The sequence below is a fragment of the Pseudochaenichthys georgianus genome, chromosome 15, assembly GCF_902827115.2.
Source record: "Pseudochaenichthys georgianus chromosome 15, fPseGeo1.2, whole genome shotgun sequence".
Taxonomy (NCBI): domain Eukaryota; kingdom Metazoa; phylum Chordata; class Actinopteri; order Perciformes; family Channichthyidae; genus Pseudochaenichthys; species Pseudochaenichthys georgianus.
Window position 1 is genome coordinate 31,789,322 of NC_047517.1, and position 23,958 is coordinate 31,813,279.

Consider the following 23,958-nt stretch of genomic DNA (forward strand, 5'->3'; position numbering starts at 1 on the left):
TGAAGAAAATGATCAAATACAATATCATATACCGGACCAATTGGCATTTTGCACTGTTTATCTTTGTTGTTTCATTCACATTGACCAACCCAGCACTTACATTGTCTCAGTTACACACACACACACAATTCACAGTCCTTACCACACAAACAATTCTGTATTTTATTTTCTTACTTATGGAGACACTAGACATCACAACACTGTGAAAACACACCAAACATTCGCCTGCACACTTCAAATACTAGTTTGGGGGGGAAATACGAGAAATCAGGCCTGCTTTCTTGGCTAGACAAGTTTCTCCTTTGCACACACTCACATCAAGCCTCTCAGTTAATGTTCTCCGACAGCTGTCAACAGTTCGCATCCTGTTGTGGCTGCTGGTTAAAACAGTTCTGCTCGTTGGGAAGTTCTCTCATCTAAAACCCTGAAATGTGTTAATGGCAATCTGTCAACTGTGCAGTGTTGTCCTTCAGTAGCAGTATTGGATATGTTTTTTTTTTTAAACACTGTCGACTGTCACTGTTGACTTGAGTGAAGCAAACCAGTAAATGCTTCCGAAATTAAGAGAGTACCACATAGTCCAGAACACATTTTGAGGGCAAAGTGTTCACAATATCAAACAAAATCACAGCTGAAAATGTACAGGCTTTATGACAGACTAAACAAAAAAGGAGGAGTTTCTGTGTGTGTGTGTTTGTGTGTGCGTGTGTGCATCTCACATGCCTATATGCAGACTAAGGTAAATGGGGAGCCTGGGGGGGTACTACAGTGCCTTCCCACTGTTCACTGTGTAGAAATGAACCCTCCCCCATCCACCAACCAAACACTCTGAGTGTGTGTGTGGGTAGGTGTGTGTGTGTGTGTGTGTGTGTGTGTGTGTGTGTGTGTGTGTGTGTGTGTGTGTGTGTGTGTGTGTGTGCACGTGCACATAAGAGTCGTACCCTGCCCCCTAATGAGAGCATAATAAAAGACACATGCCCAAAGACTTTCAGCTGGCAGCCGCAGAGACTCCAGCGCTGCTCTGACTGACTGACTGATGATCCCACATCCAGAGGGTAAAGGGCAAAGGAAACCCTGAGGAATTTAGTCTAATGATTTCTGCCCGAGCTGCCCTCTACTCTTGTCTGCGTTGAATTCACTTTAGTATTCACTTAATATTCCCTTCAGACGTGGGTAAGGCTGTGGTAGATCTTCAGAAATCTACTAACGGTAGACAATATTTTGCGAGTTCACGAAAGAATCTTCCTGGCATCACAATGACTAGACTGGATAATATAATAGGAAGCAGCATTGTGAGGAATGAATCCAATGCCAAAAGAATGCTGTTTGAGAGTTGGGAAGAATGCTGCCGATGATCGCCATCACCAGTAGTTTTTGCTTAGAATGACGTTTCAAAAATACTTGAGAAAAATGTTTTACCTCTAAGGTAAATTAACAACAAAGTTATCCTTGCATGAAAAAGAAACACAGTCTGTGTGTACATCCCTGTAGCCTGTTTTTCATATACATACCCTTCATGCCTGTTGAACTGTATCAAAATTAATACCAACAAATAAAATAAATGGCTGTGGTGAAAGTGTGACGAAGGCAGCTGAGGGAGGACAGGGATTTAGAAACCATTGAATGCGTTTAAAAGCGTTCAGATATTCGTAAACAAGGTCTGCCAGCTAAGCCTGGAAACAGTTTACCTTGAAAAGATTACATTTGCAGAGATAAACAAAGGCTTTGAATATTCGTGAGGACACGCTTTCCCAAAAAGTAAAAAGAGCTAATCCAATGACCTAGCCATAGTTTTAGCCAAAGTTTTACACTTGGGGCTATTGTGCTAATAATTGATCTAAGCATGCTGGGTGGCAGGAAGCTTTGTCGCATCAAATGTTTTATTTATTCGATACAATCCTCTTTTCCATTTCCACAGCCGCCACGATCTCATATGATGGCATGACACTAATTATCTCATCCCTTTAGTGGCTACATTAAAGTCATTATGGAAAATCAGGTAGCACTTGCGGCTACAGAAGTCAAGGTGCTCAAAAATGCTTTCATGAAATGCAAAAAATGGACACTGCATTACTGTTGCTTTCAGGCTGCTTGGACTTATCAAATAGCACATCCAGGCTCAGTGGATCAAAGCTCTGCTGCAGAATCGTTACATTTATTAACAGATCTTTCTCCGTGGGTCTTTTTTAAGCCATTGCAGGTCAATTTAACATTCTGGTTTACTTTTTGACGTTCTCGTTAAGGGCATCGTGGCACTGGAAAGCGATGTCAACAGTGTTTTATAGTCAGGCTCAACATTGTTACTGGGTCGAAACTTCATCCAATCAATTGGACAAATGGCAATAGTGTGATTATGCTGCTCACTCTTAGGAATGACTTTAAAACTGTTGAGCTGAGCGATGATTACATTTGCAGGACATACAGTAAATATGTGTCATAGAGAAGTTAGTTTAATTGGTCGCTAAATGACCTGACTCAGATTAAAGTAGAGTAATGCTTTTCATTGACTGTTCTGCTCCTGCATCGATGTTAAAAGTCACCAAAGAGAATTACTTATCCCTATAATTGCATTCCTTGAGAATGGTATGAAATAAAAAATCCTGTCAGAAGATGAAGTGGGCTTTAGAATTAGGGCTTATTAGTGCAAAGAGCTTCGTTCAACCTCGTAAACTGTAAACGTGCTGTTGCCACTGTCTGATCTTACACTTAAAGAACATCTGCCATCTCAAACATGCCTCAGAGGAACACATGGAGCCATCTTTAGAATCAAACGTGTGCCTTCCTAGAAACATTACTTTGAGTGACCACATGAAGTCATTTTCCTTTACTGTTTTTTTTAAGCCTCTGAAAATCCACACAAGTGTTTCAAGTTATTCTGGCTGATTAGTAGGTCAGAGCTTTGATGGACATTTACGAGGTAACAAATCTCCATCCAGCAATATTAATGATAAAGTGTAATTTGTCCCAACCTAACAGGTAAAGTTAACCGGAACCTCGGGAAGGTGTCAATAAATTACAGTCCACACACTCCCAGAGTCCTGTCAAGGAACTAATCAGCCAGATTAACTGAAAACGCCTGTGTGGGTGTTCAGAGGTTTTACAGACTAGTGTCAATGGGGACAACATGTAGGTTTTGTCCTTGAAGACATGCTGTTAATCACCTTAATCAAAACAGCATTATTCAATTCCTCTGTGAAGTCCCTTCCAACTCTGCCATTAAGTCTAAGTCGCATGAAAACATCACACTAAACTCTTAATTAAAAGATGTCTAAAGATGCTAATTAAATGATAAAAACTAAAATGTGGGTTTCCTCCTTGTGAACTGGCACAGCCTTGGTGAAAGCATCAGTGTGTGTATAACGTCGTGGTTGTTTTGTTTGGTACATTGACACTTACCAGACAGAGGGTTTTTGCCCAGAATCAGCACGTTTGGTAAAGGCATCATCACCAGCTGCTGGAGGGTTTCCTGTTACACAAAGGAATAGAAAAGAAAGTCAGGCAGAGGAATCACTATTTGGCATTTTGTAAAGTGTTGCAGAACTTGAAGAGCTGGGGTTTTCAGTGCACATCCGCATCCGAGACAGCTTTCATCCCTACTGTAAATTATAAACACTTTACAACGATCACTACGGCCTTTGACAGCGTAATGCCATCTCATAAAAGACAGTTGTACAGTCTTGAGTGTACAATCTTTCTTGTACACTCAAGAAAGATTATCAAGAGAGCCAAGGTGACTTCAAATAAGCGGTATCAATCTACTTTAGTCGAGAATGTGGTGGGTTCATGGGTATTACTGTGTGTGTGTGTGTGTGTGTGTGTGTGTGTGTGTGTGTGTGTGTGTGTGTGTGTGTGTGTGTGTGTGTGTGTGTGTGTGTGTGTGTGTCTACGAAAGTGACAGTGGTATTTATGCGAGGTAAATTGATGGTGTGGATTTTGCCGCAGGGCCCCCTCCATTCACGTGTCAATCATTAAAACAAAATGAAAGCATGCGCTGCAGTTTACAGCACTCATGCAGACATATGCAGCAGTATGCACACACACACACACACACACACACACACATATATACAGATACTCAGTGGGTAAGGCTCAATTATGGTGATGTTTTGGTTCGAGTCAGATCTTCAAATGATGGGCACTGCAACAGTGCACGACACGCTACAAGCAGTAAAAAAACGTTGTTACATTCATGTCTTGTCTACATAATTATATATAAATCTTACTTGGAGGTTATGAGACGTCAGCAGCCTGCCAAAATATTGTTGCAGTCATAACCTTTTGAGCAGTATGAACCAAGTAGTGATGAAAAGAAAGCCTGGTTTCTTCAAGCAGAAAGGACATGGAGGTCAGCCAACTTCAATATTTGATGTCCACCTGATGGCAGAGAACGGTTCGAACTCATGTGACCCGGCAGATTGACTATTCTATTCAGGTTAATGCTGATGTTCTGCTAAATGGGCTTATACAGGGACGTGGTTATGCAGAAGCCCCACCCCACCCTGCCTTCTTAACCATCTGCTCTATACATATTGCATTACCTCAGCATGTAGGTAAAAGGGGGGGTAGGAAATCTGACATAATTTGCTGGTTTTGATTTGTTCGAAATGAAGCCACATCTGTGAATATTCTAAGAATACTTGAAAGCAGCAACCAGCTAAATTAACCAGGAGCTGATTTCCAAACTGTATCCCTAAAATACATTCTGTACATTTAGAATTTTCCAGAAAGTCCCATAGTAAAAGCAGAAGGGCTTCAGGGCTAGAAATAAGGTAAGTATAACAGAAGTCAGAAAGAGGAAACCGTACAGAATATTATGTGGAAAGCAATATATAATCTGTCCCGCCTGTAGAAAGATGCTCACCTTAAATGAATTAGCCCCTAACATGATGATTACAACCATAGTCAAGATTACCATAATGATGCATGTGCAGTTTACCTAAATGCAAACAATTGATGTATTTTAAATCATAGGTTAAATGCCTCTAAACTCCCAAGCGGTTGGTTTTCTAAAAAGTCAAATTTGCATTCTTCCTTCCAAGCTTTTTCTCGCAACAACATGATTCAGTTCCTCTTTTATCCCTTCTGTGTTTGTACACAATATGCTTTGTATTTAAAGAACCAACATGTGTCATTATTTCTCCGTGTCAAGGGAAATGTATTCAGTATAGTTGCAAACACAACTTCACCTACATACTCCTTATCAACATCTGTCGTCGTCTCAACCTGTGTTGGCCATTTCATTTTTCTGAAGAGGCAGGAGATAGGAGTATAGAGTGTGACATATAGACGATAGGACCTGTATACAGAAGATGTTGTGTATCATACTGCATTGTAAACATGTATGGTTGGCTCAGGTTTTGCAGTTAACTCAAAGTACCTGAGCTTCAAACACTTGCAGGTTTTCCCTTTAGCAAACCTTTGATGGATTGAAATCATTGAGTAGACGACAAATGCTTTAACACACAGAGAAGCATCTACGATCCGAGGTGAAGGTCGAAGTTGAGGTCACACTGAAGGTCAGTCACAGATAATAGGGTAAAGGCTTGGTTGCCATGGTTTCTCTGTCATGGTGATAAGAGCACTGATCCCAATGTGCCCTTCTGTCTATCTCTCGGTTTACCCTTGGGTTTTGGGCATGAGGGAGTGAGGTTATGGTGTGTTACGACGGTGTGCCATTTCCAAAGCTTTCAATAGATAATTAATGGGAGTATTAACTTCGGGATATTATATTCAGAGTGGATGACGGCAGCCTTCATTTCCCGTCACCTGTTCTACCAGTAAAGTAATATGTATGCATGGTGATGGCAAAAGCAAAAAATAGAACAATATTATATGGTGACTCTGATACTGATGATGACTAACGCTGTAATCAGGCAGTTCCAGCCATAATGTCTGAGACAGATTGACTCGACAAGCGTCAGACCCAATATTGAGTAAGACAGACAGCCACAGTTGGTGCCTCACAGAGAGGCATTTGGTGCGCCAATGCAGCATGTTGAACTTGTGACAGGAACTATGGGCAGAATGAGCTAAATCTACATAAAAGAAAACCATTGAGCCAAAACATCGCCCTAATATCTAGTGTTTGAAACATCTTAGTTGTGTCTTGAATCAGTTGCTGAGAGAAACTTATAAACGCTGGCAGTAAGCAGAAGAGGGTTGGTTGCATACATCTTGAAGGCTTCTACAAACTGCTTTTAGATTTGTAGAAAGTCACGAGTCATCACAGAGAAGAGCTCCCAACTGGATCTTAACTTTAGAAACAGCAAATGCTTTCTCTCCTTCCACAACCACCTGTCCCACTTCTGAACACGTCTGCCCGTCAACACATGCTCACACCTGTCAATGGCAGCATGTGTCTGCTGTTCAAGCACAACATTTTAGGCTGTAAATATTTTTCCTCTTTTCCTACAACCCAATCATTGACACCAAGTTCATTACACCATGTTAACATTGCTAGGAATTCCAAATAGCTTAACTTCAGTGTAGGCATCAGTTTAAGAGATTTCAAAGCAATGATCTGTATTGTGCAGAGTCATGAGCTTAGCGCAACACTATGCCCATTCAGTAACACATCCCTTTCCTTCACAAGGGTCCATTGAACTGATCGTTAGTCATTGCATTCCTCTGATCTGCCCTGGTGTTAGGCTGGAGCATCACTGGCTTTTCATGTTTTATCTCTCATTTTGTATCTGTATCTGATTTTATAATATACACAAACCAGATTGTAGCACGACAGTACTAATGCAGACTAGAGTGCTTAGAGTTAATAGAGCTAATATCATTGTGTCTTTCCTGCAGGGCACCATCACCGCCTTATCTCTGAATAAAGCAGTTTGCAGCGCATCGTCTATCTTTTATACCATATGGAGAGGGACATTAAACTACAAACTGTAATGTTCTGACAAAAAAGAAATCTAAAGATATTAAATAGCTTGTCGATTAAACCTTGCCCAAATAATATCTGCCAATGAAGGCATGCAACTCCAGCCCACCTGATTTGTATCCCGTTGATAACAGTCAAGTAGTGCATGTGTATAAAAGGACAGTATTTTTGCAATATGTGGTTAATAACGTGCTTTGAGGATTAGCTGCAGGCTAATAAACTACAGTATAGCATTACGCCTCCTGGATTAGCTGGTGAAGGCTTAGCTCTCATAAATAAAACATGATGGACACTGAAGGAGGGGGACCAGCCACCACACACTGATCATGTCATGGCGATGTGCTATATACTGTCAGGCAGGCATGTGCACACACACACGCTCGCACTGCTTTGAAATGGAAAGCTTTACTGTAGCCGTGACAGCAGGAACGACCTTGGCTCAGTCACGATGTCACTCTCCAATATTCACAATCTAATCATATCCAATTCACACATTGGGAACGGGGAAAAGGCGGTCATTTAAATGTTCAAAAAGATACAATATTCACACAGAGGGGGAGTGAGTGATAATGGATAAGAAAACATGCAGTGGGAAAGGGAAGACGGGGAGAAAGAGCTTTGATTCAAACACTTCTCACTCCAGGCACGCAGGGCTGAGCTGCCTCCTCCTTTCCTCCTCCCCTTCTCATCATCTTTCCTTCCCCCCCATCCCCCTATCCTGACACTTATTGCTGTATTATTGATTCCTGTAGGACTCACAGCTCCTCAACACTGGTTCATATTCCATCCCACAGAGACATTACTACCAGACTAATAGTTGCTTAAAGGGGAGCTTGTCAAACACAACAGTATTTACTCATTCAATATCTGTTTTGGTGTGTATTGGTATGTGTAGATGAGCAGAGCAATAAAGTCTTTATACAATCTGTAGGTCTGTTACAAATGGCCATTGAAGTATATGAGTGCTTTATCCAGCCTGTTATGTCCAGGAAGTTCATTTGGAAAAATCTTAGACATGGCGAGTTAAAACCTAAGCAAACATTATATGCAAGAGATATGCTAAAGAGGCAGATCTACAAGAAGACATAAAGGATGTTGGGATTCGAAGACTGCTCTATTGTCTTATACTAGATTTGGGCTGAATGGACGTCTGCTGAGAACAGAGATACAATTCTGCTGATCCATCAGTAGCCTGGAAGATGTTCATTCTCACACACATAAACACACACATCTGCAAATGCAATAGTTGGCAAGAGCTGTGCTAATGTAAATTGTGCATGTGCTTTTAGTCGATAGGGAGGTGTGTAAGTTTGTGCAGTATTGTACAACTCCTTCCCATCCATCCACCCAGGCACAAGTTCCGCTACCGGCACAGCTATAACAGGGAACTAATTGTGCTGCCAGTGTGTGAAAGTGTGTGTGTGTAGAAATGCTGCCTGAACCCCTGAAAGCCTGAATCACACCCATTCTACAGACATGGTGTGTTACCATAGAAACGAGGAGATGGGTTTATTCGCCCCATGCTAGTGACACACACACACACACACACACACACACACACACACACACACACACACACTTCTCTCCCGCTGAAAAGCTGCATAGATTATGAACTTGAAAAGGTTATTACCACCAACAATAGGAAGGAGCACGCTTCCTCTTTCACTCGCATCACTCACACACAGACACACATCCATACACAAAGAAACCACTTAACACTAGATCTCACTACATCCCCTCGAACTGAATCAATGCAGGAGCTTGTCCTGCTGTTCAGCACTGTAACAAACCCACATGAACACAAAAGGGGTTTGCGTACTGCAGCTCAACAACCCTCTCTAATGGCTTCCTGGATGGTTTTTTTCTTTTAGATGTAAAACCTTGTTATAATTCAAAATGTGGGTGGAAGGAATTATTTCATACTTGTTTTCCTTTTGTTTAGAATCAAACCACTATGATTTTCAGAGGGATGACAAGCAAAAAGGAAGTCAAATGTTTAATCAACGAGGATAAAATAAGCACGACTAAATGACAACGAGGCTAAATCTCCTTGACTGAGAAAATAATTACCGTTTAATAACCTAGTCGAATATGGGTAAAACAAAAGTGTTCATTAATTTATGTTTCCTTTGACAATACACTCAATACAAATGTAAAATGTAAATGTCTATGTAACCCAGCAGAATGACAAAAGTAGAGTACAAAATGATGAATTATGGGGGATTCAGAATGTCTATTAATCATCACAAGAATCCTACTTCAGTACAAGGCTAGCGTGCTTGTTTTACTCATCATTAGTTAGATTCAACCCAGCAATACAATGCAACAGTTGCTTTTGGCTCAACAGTAGCCTCCCCTGAAAACAGCAGCAGTTTGGGTCCACAGTCTGCCAGATGGACGCATCATCTCTTACATGAGGAGGAGGAGGAGAAACGAGCCATTAGATCCCCGTTTCTTTTGTTCTCCGCTCTTATCTATCAGCTAGAGTGCTTTTTACAACATGCCCCTGAGGCTGTGCGAGCGGACGGGTTGATCCTCTCATAGGTGGAGCCAGGTGGGCTGGGGAAGCCTGACCCCAAAACCCCCGCCAACCACCCCATAACCCCCGGGCTCTGCTCCACACTGCAAAAGCTCACACAACCACACACACATGTCATTCAGTTCAAGTCAGTGCCATTATGACTCTCCTTGAGGCCTCTTCAAATTAAATTGGATTGTTTTACTGATTGTTCTTTAAATTCTAATCTACAGTTTTTAAACTACGTTTAATTAACTTAATGACTTTGTTGCACTTAACAATTGTGTATTGGTTTTAGCTAATGACGATTTACAGCAAATGTGTTTTCTTGCTACAACCTGGATGTAACAATAAAACAGTGTTTCTTATAAGAATATACAGCGTAAACACACTTAAGAAATAATTTTAAAAGCTGGATTTGATTCATGTTTGCCCACAGAGCAGTGACACCTGCAGATATAATTCACATGCTCTAGTGAGGTGATGGAAAAGAAGAACCCTGCTTCTGGCTTCCCCTTAATACAGCAGCTGAGTTGGCGCCTATAAATAGCTCCCTTTCCGCATATGGGAACCAACTCTACATCATAACTGCCGCAAATTCCCCTCCACTTTATCTCAAGGCACACGAACAAACGCACAAAGTAAGCGCTTGCAGAAATGTTTGTACACTGAATTATTTCGGTAAACCAATGCTCAGTTCCTACTTGAGGCTGTGATTATATGATGTGACTGCCGAGTGGTTCTGGGTGTAAACTGGAACACCATCGACATGAAGGCCTCTTGAGATGAAAACAGTGGGGATGACTGTGGGCAAATATGTCTCAGAATAAGTCATGTTTTTGTCTACAGTAAAGCGGCTAACCTGTGGCATTAATGACACTTTTACTATAATACTTCCCTTGTTGTTTAGAATAAGGAAAAAGTACAAGGTATGACTGTGCAGAACATTATTAAAGTAGAAACATTTTTGATTTTAATAAATCAATTTTAGCCTCTTAATCAGGATTAATTAATCTAAGTGTATTGTTTGGATGCTCCTTAACTTCATGAGTAATCGATATGAGCCTTAAGTAGCACTGAATTATGAATATTCCTTGTTAACTAATCCTGCATTGCTACCATTCACACTATTAACAGCTTCTCATAAACTAAAACAAATATGGTTTAAGGGACAGAACAAGAGATTAAGTGAAACTAATTTTATAGTTTGAGCCATCTAACTTAGTTATATTACCTTACTCCATTTCATTACGTTGTTTAACTGCCTGCTACTTATGTGATTGTGTAAAAACCTAGCTAGTATGCTAGTTGCTACACCATCATCAACAGGATATTTAGACTAGCTGGCATGCGAGTCTGCATGACAACACATTCAGCCTGCAGCTACGAGCACATGCCCTAATAAACTGATTTACCCTTTACTGAGGCTAAAATAAGCAGCAAGACAATGAGTCAAGTCAAGAATAGGGAAATCAGACTTCAATAACGAACATAAACAAAACATGTTTGTTATTTTTATATCCTTCAACTAGATCTCAGTCAAAAAATACAGCTGCCTTCAGGCTTAAGCTGCCATAACAACAACCATGGAGCAATCTTGTATCCAATATTTATGAAGACAAAAACAACCATTTATAGCTACAGTATGTTGCAGCTGACCCTTGTGCATGTATGAATGTAAGTGAGAGAGAGGCTAACAGTGTGTACTGCATCTGTGTTTGTGTTTCAGCTTCACTCTGGCCCAGTAACAGAGCATCTTTGTGAGGCTTGAGGTCAAGAAGGAAAAAGCCAAACGTTTAAACCCCAAGCCAGGCACCAGTTGGATACGCTGAAAACTGGGAAGAACATTTAACAAAAATATTCTCAGGATGGTCTAAACATAATCTTTAGAATACTCTAGAGTGCATGATAACCTATTTTACATTACCTATTCCCAGAGTGTTGCCAAATAACCTTGCAAAGCTTTGGGGCCAGGCTCGCTCAGCATGAATGGTGCCCTCTGTCACCCTTTAAACAGTCAAAACAGAGCTCCCTGCCTTTAGACACACCCCAAGCCAAAGCAGTGGCCAACAGAGAACAGAAATGCTCTTATTTCCAAATGGACTTCTAAAGCTGTTGCTTAGAAGTGTGGGAGCAGCAGAGAAAATGTCGACACAACAGCATAATCATTGGGAAACCTCTACTGGAGCATATTTTCCAATAAAACTGCAAATCAACTAAAAGTAGCACCATCTCATCAATTTGATTCCGTAGTATTTACATTGAATTTCACCAGATGCCCTCTAAGCCCAAATGTCATAAACCAGGATAAAGGGATTCACTTCACAAGCTTTAAGAAAAGCACAAAGAATTGTGTTCAGCTGCTGAAGATCCATGTTACATCCCGCTGGAGAATGCCAAACCAAGGCCACTAAATTAAAAGGAGGCCCAGTATATATTTGGACTGACCACCAGAGAAATGAAAACCTTCAGTGTACTCTCCTGTGCCGAAATGACCAAGAGAACAGAACATTTAAAGGCGGACTCAAGAAAAAGAAAAGGATAATTGCCAACATGAACATTTCCCCTCACTCTTGGTTAGAAACTGTTACTACATGTCATCATGTCTGTTTCAATGCAGCATTAAACATGCACGCTCATACAGACAAGCACATACATGCTTACAGCAGTTCAGCCTTGATCTGTTCAGCAGATTCTGTCTGGAGCCTGTCTAGAGATACACACACACACACACACACACACACACACACACACACACACACACACACACACACACACACACACACACACACACACACACACACACACACACACACACACACACACACACACACACACACACACACACACACACACACACACACACACACACACACACACACACACACACACACACACACACACACACACACACACACACACACACACACACACACACACACACACACACACACACACACACACACACACACACACACACACACACACACACACACACACACACACACACACACAGCCCTCGAGAGCTATGAAATGAAAACCATTATTATTGAAGATCTTGTGTTGCGCCAATTCACAATCTCTGCACAAAGTCAATCTCAATGAGTTTCCCATGTGGAAACACCAACTATAGGGTTACATCTTGTACAGAAGTCAAGGGGAAGAGAGACTGAGTGGAAAAATGGTTAAGATGAGGGATGGGGGAGGAAAGGGACAAAAGAAGGACCCAGGAAACATCCTCAACGCTCTGCCTCTGGAGGTTCACGAAGGTTAATGAATTACTCGTCTTTTAACACCAAAGAAACCTTTGGGAGGAGGGCAACATTTGTATTGAATTTGAGCCCTTGCTGACTTGCCAGACACTCTTAATGAAATATATAGCTTGTATAGAAGAGTCAACACACCAGTATGGATTCTTCAGTTAGACATTGGAGTGAATTAACTTGAGATACCGGATTAAAATGTTCTTTTTTCTTTTTATGCTCCAATGAGGTAACACGATGACCGTTTGCTCGGTTGATATACAGTCATAGCCTTACCTAGAGAGTGGTTACTAACCTGGGTGTAATTTAATTTAAGAGTCCCAAGTGAGATCAATTTATTGAATCACAGGAAGCAACCAACCATACAAGGCTTCCACTTACTCTAAGTCCTCCTTCAAAGTGCTGAGTAGTACAGTAAATTGAAGACCTGCAAAGTCCATTAGTCTAAGACCTGAATGGTTCCGTCTTCATCCATATGGCTGTGGAAATCTGATGCCATTAAGCCACAAAACAACCACAGGAAAGGGAGACCACAGCAAACCCATATATCAAAGCCACTTCTCCTCCACATTACCTAAATAGGAATTGGCTCCTTTTGACTAGAGCAGCAACTGTGTGTGAGTAGGTACCATGTGGTCCATAAATAAGTGTTTAGACCCATTTTAGTGCTGTTAAGTGTGTTTTCATAAAGTTAAGCACAGAGCACTGCTAAACGACACTTTAATGTTAAAGTCGTTGTTCAGACTTTACAAACAAAGACTAAAACTAAAAACGTGCCAGCGTCAAAATAGTTCCAATTTATGACAAAACAAGACCACACAAATGAATGAAGGCCTGCTAGATAGCCTTCCTTTTGGTCTCTAGCGCATACGAACACAAATAAGATGGCAGTTGATATGTCCTGGTCACGCACACTTGATCTTTGCTTGAACCTTAAAGCCTTCCTCTGATCATTACTAATCTTAGATAGTGGCTTCGCTTGGATTTGATTAGAAGCAGCATTGATTGTAGTTGTAAAATAACCACAACTCTAAATCTCATCACTGATAGTCTATTACTGATAGTCTACTACTTGGAAATCAAAGATAGAGAGGGAGATTAAAGGGAAATACTTAAAGAACTATTTGGCATGGCACACTTCAAAACAGGCAAGTCCTTTTTTCCTAAGAACCATATTAAGATACAATCGGTCTTTTGACAGGCACACAGCAAGCACAGCACTGATCTATAGAGGGTTTAACCTGTAGGTGATCTCTGGTCTGAGCCCGCAAACACCGGTGGCGAAACAACTGTGTGACCAGAAGGTTAACAGAGCGATGCTGCGACACACAGATGAACAGAAACACCACAGACGAACAAGAGATTCATTGTTTGCTGACAAAATCCCCCGAAACTTAAAACTAAAATACACAGTATGGGTTAAATGTCTGCAAAACAAATAAATACTGCCCTTAACTTGTGTTTTAAAAAACTACACACGTTTACTCGCATTCTGTTGACATGACGTTTTTTCAGAGCTATTGAGACTTTAACTTCACGACAAAACAATGACTAAGAATGCATACAATTTAATATTTTGAGTTAACAACAAAGGTATTATTGCATAAACCTGCAGGATCCAAACGGCCCTGTCACAAAGATGGTCCCAGTTAATGTCCTTAACCTTTCCCCATCATCTCGTCATCCTTGACCCCTGAAGCTAATGGCTCAAATCACTGAGTCAAAGAACGATAATTCTGCCAGCCATTTGAGGCGGCCTAGAGGGGCTTTTGAAGGCTTTGAAGGATAAAGTCTATACAAAAGGCTGATTGTTTAAATAAGCTCATGAGTGATTAACACGGTGTCTCGGACCAAGGCAAACCAGATGTAATAGAACAATTAACCAACAAATGGCACTCTTCACTTGACTTCTGGGGCTAAATGTAAAATAGATACAGCCGATTTATTAACAGTCATAAAAACGCTAGGCTTATTCAAGAAATATCATATGACGTGAAAATGTGTTCATCAGGTTCAAAGCCTTTCAAATTCACAATTTCTCCATTTCTTAATGAGTAATGTCAAACTGTTATGTGTCATCAGACAGCCACAGCCCCTGAGCATCTGGGTCAAAAAGTGAAATCTGTGTGTGGGAAATCTTTGTGTCAGTAAGTGCGGCTGCTTTGCTGCGATAACATTCCTAAACGCACTGCAATGTCGCAGCAGCAAGCTGGGTCACGCTCGATTCCTGCTTATCATTAACACAGGTGAGACACTGTTGCAGCAGCGTAATGAATCATTGTCGCTCTGGACTGTTTACTTTTGCTAAGCTTACAGTTTTCATAACTGGATTAACCGTTACACACAGTGAAGAACTGACACTGTGCATTCAAGCAATACTGTCTGACAGCAGATTTTTTTTTACGGGGCGTGGTTTGCAATCCGCCCAGCCAATCAGACATAGGAACCGTTTAAGTACCTGCTCTCTAGCAAGGACGGAAAAGGGGGTAAAAAAGGTTCTGATTAACTAATTTTAGTTCTGGCTCTTTTTGGTGTGCACGCGACATTTCGGAACTATATTGGAACTAAAGTGGGAAAAGTACTGCGGTGTGAACGCGGCATGGTCATTTGACATTTGGTTGCAATGCCATATTTGTTTTGATCCGTGTTGAAATACTTGTATTTGGTAGAACACCAGCAGAAACCACCACATGTTGTTAATCTTTCACCTTACATTTCAAAAGACCCAACATCGATAACACAATGCTACAATAATTCACTCGTCTTGGAGATGACATTAATTTGCACAATGTAAAGACCCTTACCGGGCTTTGTTTTAGCCGGTTTATCAGAATTCCAGGTCATGCGTCGACCTAGCATATTACATATAGATATAGTCCTATGATGGATCGTGCATTTGGATTAAACCAACTATTGGCATCTAGCCTTGGATATGGGCTTAATACTCTACATATACAAGCAAATCAACCATGTACTGGCTATATCTGCACACTGGAGATATGGTACAGTGATGCTCTAGACTAGAGTACAAGAGGACGACAGCACAATATTTTCCTCACGAGCAGCATAACTCCCACCTGCACTTACAGCTCTCCATAAGTCACTAAATCTGCATTAAAGTGCAGCATGAGAGGACTGTGGGGCTCACTTTCTGAGTTATCAAAGAGCCCATTTTGGATCTTCCCTCCATGTTTAGTCCCCCACACACCCACCTCTTCCATTTCCTCTTTGGGTCTCAATCATTTCCTTTTGGTAAAGATAAATTGTGGCGAGAGCATGTTTCAGGGCCAGATAAGCCGATACCATGCAATGCAGTGAACACAGACAGAACATGAGATAAGACTTCACTACATGAGAGTTCCATCACCTTCACATCGCTCTGCTATAGGCTTCTACATCGGTCTTGTAGGCATTAAGGTTATGCTGTGTGATTGTTTTTCGTAGTTTTGGTCTATTTCTGGGACCCCTCGGGGGGGATTTGAAGGGGGAATTTGCTGCACAAGATGCTTTTTGAATAAGAGAAAAGTATTGTCATGTGTGTCACATTCCTGCTGTCTCTGTAGATTTAATAGGCCCTCCCAGGCATCTGGATGGGTGTCATAATACCACATCACACACAGACACACACACATCGGGAAATATATCTCTGTTTATACTGCAGAGTACTGTATTTATGTGGCACATGCATTCAGTTCTGTATGCAAGTCAAAGCTTTTTCCACTAACCTGAGGGGTAAAGCCACCACAGCTCAGGCATAGGGATACATACTGTACGCATCAAGGGTTTAACTTCACTTAAAGCTATACTTCAGCAGAACTCCACGCTTTCACATGTTTATGCAAGTTATCCATCATTATTTTAACCAGCAATTGTGCAAAGAACAGCTTTCAACCTTCACTTTTGATCAAGCACAAAGAAGAACATGTGATATCTGACTTTGCAGATTGTTCAGCAGAAGGAAATCTTACCTGATAGTAGTCTTTAATCTGCCTGATGAGAATAGAAAGGTTCTGGATGCGCAGTGTCGGGTCATTATTCACCTTCTTGTTGGTCCTCTGCACTGTGGCCGTGGGATTTCTGTGGGAAAATAGCATTTGCTTGTTAGATCTGTTTGTAGTAAAGCATGTCAGCTGTGGATGTAGACGGACATATTTTAAAAGTAATGTCGGTCACTAGGCTTGTGTGAAACCACTTTGTTTCAGTTTGACACCATGTTGCTTTATGTGATAGAACAATCGTGTGTTTGGCTAAAATCATGAGCAGCACAGCAACAATGGACCCTTGTCTAAGTAAGGTCAGTGCCATAACCGTGTTAAAAGGAAGCAGACACACTCAATGCAGAGAAAAATAGAACCGCCGCCCCTTAACTCTAGTGGCACCAATGCTTCTCAAGCGTTTAAATCTAATTCTTCGGTGAGTTGAATCCAATTGAAACATCTTTAACACATTAACATTTTAATGCTACAAATGGAGACGAAATTATTCAAGAAATCCTCTGGTGACTACTTCAAACTACCGAGTAGGCTTTCATTAGCATGGTTAAGGGAGCATTTCAGTTATTCTCTGACCTTTAACAATGTTCCCCATTTCATATTTCTAAATGAAAGAGAACAAGTATCTTATTTGAATATAGAGCCTGTGATTTTATCTGACTGTTTGTTGCCCAAGGGACATTACAAGGAGCATGTGCGACAGCTGATGATATCACGGGTGTCAACATGTTTTAGGGAGCCTTGTAGACATTCCACAAATTCACACAGTACCATCTCCCCAGTCGCTGCCATCTACAACAATACAAACTACCATTTGCATATCGATGGAAATGACTCAAACCCAAACCTCATTCCATCTCAAACCTCTTTTAAAACACAGGAACACACAAGATATTGGTTTAGGTGGTTTGTGTGTCTGTCATTCTCTTTGGATGTTTGATATTTCAACTGTCTGCCAGGAACATGGTCAGTACTAATCAGCAGCAAGCATGCATTTCTCAGCATATAAATCCCCATGCTTTAACAGGGGGGTTTTATGTCAGGGCATCTTAACTGCTGCTTTTGAAAGTCTCAGTAATATCGATAACAAACTTGTTCAAGTGGCAGATTTGTTACACTTTGTAAGTTAACCTGTTTAGCCCTGAGCCTCTTTTTCAGGTTTCAGGCTCGAAAATGACATGCCCAGAACAAATGACTATCTTCACTTCTAAAAAGGGTTAAATTAATAATTTTTTTTCTCAAAGCAATGATACACCTGTGAGTTGGATGTAGAACAGTCGGAATCAATATAGATGTTTTTATTTTAAAGTAAATTCAGATTGAACATAGTAAAACAATCTAGTTTGTGCAGATCCGATGAAGTATACAATATTTCTACTGTGAGTTATGTGCTAAGTGCGTTGGCACTCTTTCGCTTAGTGCTAATTCAGAGGCTCGGCGTTCGCCCCGTCTACACTACAGGCATCGAAAAATGCTTTCAACGCTATGCCCATTCATTTGAATGGGGTGACGTAGAAGATTTTGAATCTTCGCCGAACTGCATTGTGGGGAGCATGGCATGGCTTTGCAAGCATCGTGAGCATCAAAAGTTGAGCAATGCTCAACTTTTGATGCTCCCGATGCTCCCGATGCTGGCATCAGCCAATCAAATCCTGTTTATGCAAATCCCGCCAGTACAAGCGCTAGCCAATCAAACCGCGTGCAAGCTGGGAGAGCCAGACCGCAGTTCATTTCCTCATATTCCAAATGAGGAATTACGGTAGCAAATCACCCGGTTCTATACGACCAGAACTATATTTACCGGGATACAAACCGGAGGAACCAGGCATGGAGGGAGGTGGCAGAGACAGTGGGTGAAACTGGTAGGTTTTCGCCTGTTTGGGGATTTTATATCCAGTTTACTTCATTTTAACATTGCTATTGCTTTGTATGCCGGGGGCGGGCAGGAGATTCCCGATTGGTTGTTGGTCGCGAGAAATCGCCAAGCCTCAGACACGCCCAGCTTCAAGATTTTTTGATGCCTGTAGTGTAGACGGGCCGTTAGACTTGTGTTTTGTTTCGGTAAAAATAGTTCATATCGTCAGGTAGCTGAGTTTATTCCCGTTAAGTGGGTATGACACATTCATAGTTTGTTAAATGTTAAGAAGCCCTCAGACGCTGTTTCTTGCAAGATGTTGCCGGCGGGGGCACCATGGCTTAACCGGTTAAAAAGACTTATCCCAAGTGAGACCTGGGGCGTTAATGTGAAATCTTCTGATCCCCCTGAGGGGCATTCCTACTTCCCTGAAGAGAGGTGGTGACAAAGCAGCAACCCTAGAGCTGATCATGTTTCACCAAGTAATAAGGAGACACTTTTAATAGTGGACACTTGTTGTCATACTCTGCATGCTTCAAATATCTGTGGCTCTGGGATCCGAAACAATTTGTAGTTCAGCATAATTGACAATTATACATTGTCAGATATAAAGTTAAATAACGTGTTTCTATTTGAATAAATATATATATTTTTGTAGCTGCATTTGACTGTTTAGATTGTTAGGCACATGGATGTGGAACACATTTGCACAGTCAATGTCAACATTTGTTTACCTTAAAACAAGCTCATGAGGGATAAGTAGCAAAATCCCATCCACCCTCCCTAAAAACTCTGTAATAACTAATTCATGTTACATTTCCTGTGTGAAAAAACAACATAACTCATGTTCTTGACATTTGTCGAGCTTCACACCAACATTATAAATTAGCAGCTTTTTTTTCCTGATATGCTCTTCAGACTTCAAAGCATGTACACCCTATGACCTATATATGAGGGTCAACATGCTCCAAGTAGGGGGGAGGAGACTCGTGAATGTATGCATGCATGCAGTGTGTAGCACATGTGTAGTCATGCATATGTGTGCATGTCTGCATCTGCGCTCTTGCACTCCAGAATAGCTCGTCTGCTCGGGCTAGCAGCTCCATAAAGCTTAATCGTGAAATACCATGAAGAGAGTATATAAATCAGGATCTTCTTTTATTATGCATCTTGTTCCGTTCTGAGTGAGGAGGTCAAAGGTGAAGGATTCTTTATTTTCCTCAAAGACATTCGGCTGGGTGGATGCTTGCAGTCACAGGGGACTTCTGGTTGAATGACTCTTCCTAATCACTTCAACATGCTACTGCCCCGTTTCTAGAAATAAGCAAGCATCTGCTGAATCAGTGTGTTATCTTTTCATGTTCTCACTTAACCAAACATGTATGTATTTGGTGCTTACGTATCTTAACTCCTAAATAAAACTCTGATATAATAATAATGATATCATACACCCAAAAAGGGGCATGTCTCTTAAATCAAACGGCTGCAGTATGGATGTGTTAAATAGTCTTTTGATCAGCCTCCACCCTGATAAACACACGCCCACACACACCCACACAAATCATGCTAATCAGGAGGACACAGGGTTCTTTTTAATACTGGTCTAAATGAACAGTCATGTGACCTGCCATCTCCCCCCTCGACACACACTCAGCCCCTTTCGTGGTCCATAGTAGGGGGTCTATTTAACCCGTTAATTAAAAAGCACAGCGGAGGCTGTAATCCTGTCAGGGCGAGGAGGGTGGTGTCGCAAATGCGGGGTGTGTGTGTGTGTGTGTGTGTGTGTGTGTGTGTGTGTGTGTGTGTGTGTGTGTGTGTGTGTGTGTGTGTGTGTGTGTGTGTGTGTGTGTGTGTGTGTGTGTGTGTGTGTGTGTGTGTGTGTGTGTGTGTGTGTGTGTGTGTGTGTGTGTGTGTGAGAAAGAGACTGAAAGACAGAAAATCTAAAAGGAAAGGGATGCTCATTCACACATTCCTTCACCATAAGACTGAGCCAAGAACATGTCCACCACAATAACATGAGCGTGTCGAGTCCACTACACACACCACCGCTCATTTCTCCAGCTCTGATGCCACACATGCAAGCACGCGACAGTCCGACCCCTCCTGTGGATCAGCAGGCGAATAAATACAGGGATTTAGAGCGCGATCAGGGGTCAAAATCCCCCTTATTGCCTCCCTCCATGTTCCTGCTGATACAGTAAACTTAAGACTTTAAATAGACAAATGGATTAGCCATAGACTGAACAGCCAGCAAGCCAGACAGAAAGTGAGCAAGTGAGCCAGACGGCCAGTCAATAAGCAGTCCGTCGCTGCTGTTGATCGCCATGGAGAGCCTAGGGCCACCGGGCTTTCTCCTCTCATCTCCTGGCTTTGATTGGCTGGGTAGGTTAGAGAGTGTTGTTAACCTATATATGACAGGCTACATTACAGTCAGCATGGGCAGCCAGCCACACACACACACACAAAGAACAAAAATGCAGACAACATTTGGCCACGTGTTAGGGATAGAGCTTATGAGCTGTACTGTCCAAACACAGCGGGGGAGTGTGTGTTTTTGACTGTGTGAGGCGAGGTGACACACACACACAAACAGGAAGCTAAATAGCTACAGTAAGAGGAATCTGGGGGGATGAGCTTATTAGCAGCAGTGATAAACGTCAGCAGTTCAGTTTAGGATAGTTATGTCGGTCTGTTCGATTACATCCAAATACAACAATAAAAAACTGTCTAAGCAAAGATACATTTAACAAAGATTGTTTTGTTTGTCAAGTTTCCACATTAAGCCAAAAGAAAGAATTACTGGGACGTGATTTATCATATTGAAAGAATTCACAGGATTTTGGGTTCAAATGGTCAGAATACCTCAACTATGCATGCACATGTCATGCATAGTTGCGTGTGCACAACATCCACATGGCAGGAGTAATTCAAGAGAGTAATGGCTCAGTAAATCAAATTAAGAGTAACTCAAGAGTACAACCTTATTCTAAGCAAGATCATTTTGTTTGAATGTTTACACACCAGTTTCAATAATTGTAATTCAGCCTTAACCTTGTTACAAACAAACCTTGTTATACTGGAGTCCTTGCTAACACACGCCTTTCCAAATGCAAGCTACAGTAGGCACAAACAGGCCGGCTATCCAGGAATTTTGTCAACTGAATGAATCTCAAATCAGTGGAGGTTTCATAAAGCATATGTTACGATGGCACCATTGATTTACTTCAGAATTAGGACAATAATGCATAATATATAAGGATACCACATCAAAAATATATCTTTTGTAATACACAGGGTACACAGGGTTCTCCTAGTTTACAAAACATCACTCATTAGTCGTTAGCATGGCAGATATTTTCTTTGTATTTCGCTAATGTACAATATTTCTACATCCTGTTCTCTGCATCCTCCACCCTTTTCCCATGAGAGCCATAGCATACAAACAGCCCAGGCAGTGAGGATCTGAACATTGGTATGTGGTTCCCTTCACCCTATTTCCTTGTCTTGGCTTTTCTTGACTTGTTTCTCTCCTGTCTTTGTTTTCTGTTTCCACAGGGCCTCTTCCCATTCCTCTCATCTAGCATTGTATCCATAGGGACTGCTGCTAAACCCATTCCTGTCAAACTGGATGTGATCTGATGCATTACTTTGCACAAGCTCTGAGTCCATAAATCATTGATGCGATTCAATGTCTCAAATAACAGGCACATTTGCGTGTTTTATAATGGCTTAGACAGTACACCAAACAATTCCTTTAGTACAACAACAGAGTCACGTTAAACTGAATAACTTCCTCTTTTTATAACAGACATGTTGTACTTGGTCACAGATTAATTTTGCAGTGCTGTTAATTCTCAATGTTAAGCTTCTGTTAATGAAACTCAAAACGTCCTGCAGATGCTTTACTGCAAAAGTCTTGGAGGGAACAGACGGGATTATGCCCCCTGAGCCACTGAAGGACCTGAAACATGAAGCAGATGGAGGAAGTATCGAGTTTGCATTAACAGCAAACAGCAGCTAATCGAATTAAATATAAAGCAGGGAAATGGGGAATACTAAATATACACCTGTCTCTAACAAGGTCACCGGCCCAATTTCAATATCTATTGCTCGACACATGCTGGAAAATGGTGCAGCGCAGAAATCCCAACTAATCCTGGGGATGTTCCTTTAAATGTCGATCACTAAGTCAGTTTGAGTCTGATTTGCGAGGGCATAGAAACTAAGAGGAGAGCTAACAGAGTCTAAAATCCTTAAATGGTCTTTAACGTGTCCTTGGTAGTGGGATTTTGAGTGCCTCACATTAACACAGCCTTGTTAAATGTGTTGTCTTCTCAAGGTCACAGCTGCTGTTTCCTGTCTGACTTGATATACATCCTCATGCGCCTGTGAGGCTGGCATGACACAGAGATGATTATGAGAGATGCCAGATTAATGTGTGTTTCTACACTTTGATGAGGAGGGCTGCAGACCCCACAGTCCAGGTAGCAGCAGTAGGAGAAGCGAACAGACTGACAGCCCAGCAGCAGCTCTGCCTGCCTCTTTCCTCTAGTCCAGCAGGAATCCCAACTATGTCTGCTGTAACTCGCCCTAGAGACAGCAACAAAGGCTCCAACATGCGGCTCAAAGAAAACACGGGAGGGAGAGAGAGTAGGAGAGTTGAGGCATGGACAGAAAGGGAGACACAAAGATGAGAAGGAAAAAATACTTGGCAGCGTTGAGTCTTTGAAGGGCAAAAACCAGTAGAAAGAAAACGCCCATGATTTTTCTAGAATCAGAGGAAATGTCTTATTTTTGCCCAAACAATAGTCTAAAATCAAAAGATATGTTGTGTACATGACAAAGAAAAGGGGAACATTGTTTCATTTGAAAAGCAAGAACCATAATAAAATTGTTTTACCTAACAATATAGCAGCACATTCATTTTCGTTGCAGCTCGATTCCAATCTTTCATAAATGTAATTAACTAGGATAAATCATGTCTTGTGTTTGATTACAGATTGGTTGAAAAGGCTACATAACAATATCGTAATGAATGATACTGAATGCCTAAAGGTCTTAAATGTTTTCCCCTCACTTGATGCAAGATTACATTCATTAAAAAAGGAAGAGAGCTGACTCGTACGTTTCTTTAAAATGTGGCCTTTTATAAAATGTGCCTGTTATAATAGAAAAGCGTTGCCAGATGGTACGTTAACTCTACTAAATGAAGAAAGCCATAAAAAGAAAGCCATGAGCCAGTGTACAGTAGCCTCCATGTGTCGGTATAACAATTACCATGATGCATCTGATAGTGTACGACAAAAGACCAACTGGGTCCTGGGCTTAAACCAACACACCTCATTCAGTGTCGTCCCCGAAAAGCAAAACTCTTCTAAAAAGCTCATTGGTCGATTTCAGCGAGTGTTTGTGTATTCTGCATGATGTGTCGACAAGTCAATTCT

General features: G+C 41.4%; 1 protein-coding gene across 5 annotated transcripts in view; it reads right to left on the bottom strand.

Annotated features, from left to right (window-relative positions):
* Positions 1 to 23,958, bottom strand: part of ccdc88ab (coiled-coil domain containing 88Ab) — a 72,923-nt gene that overhangs the window by 44,391 nt on the left and 4,574 nt on the right. For all 5 annotated transcript variants that reach the window (XM_034100409.2, XM_034100408.2, XM_034100412.2 and 2 more), the window contains exons 3-4: positions 16,636 to 16,744; positions 3,397 to 3,466 (exon numbers count right to left, since the gene is read on the bottom strand). In XM_034100409.2, coding sequence (XP_033956300.1) covers positions 3,397 to 3,466; positions 16,636 to 16,744 — 179 coding nt within the window. The remainder of the gene's footprint in view (positions 1 to 3,396; positions 3,467 to 16,635; positions 16,745 to 23,958) is intronic.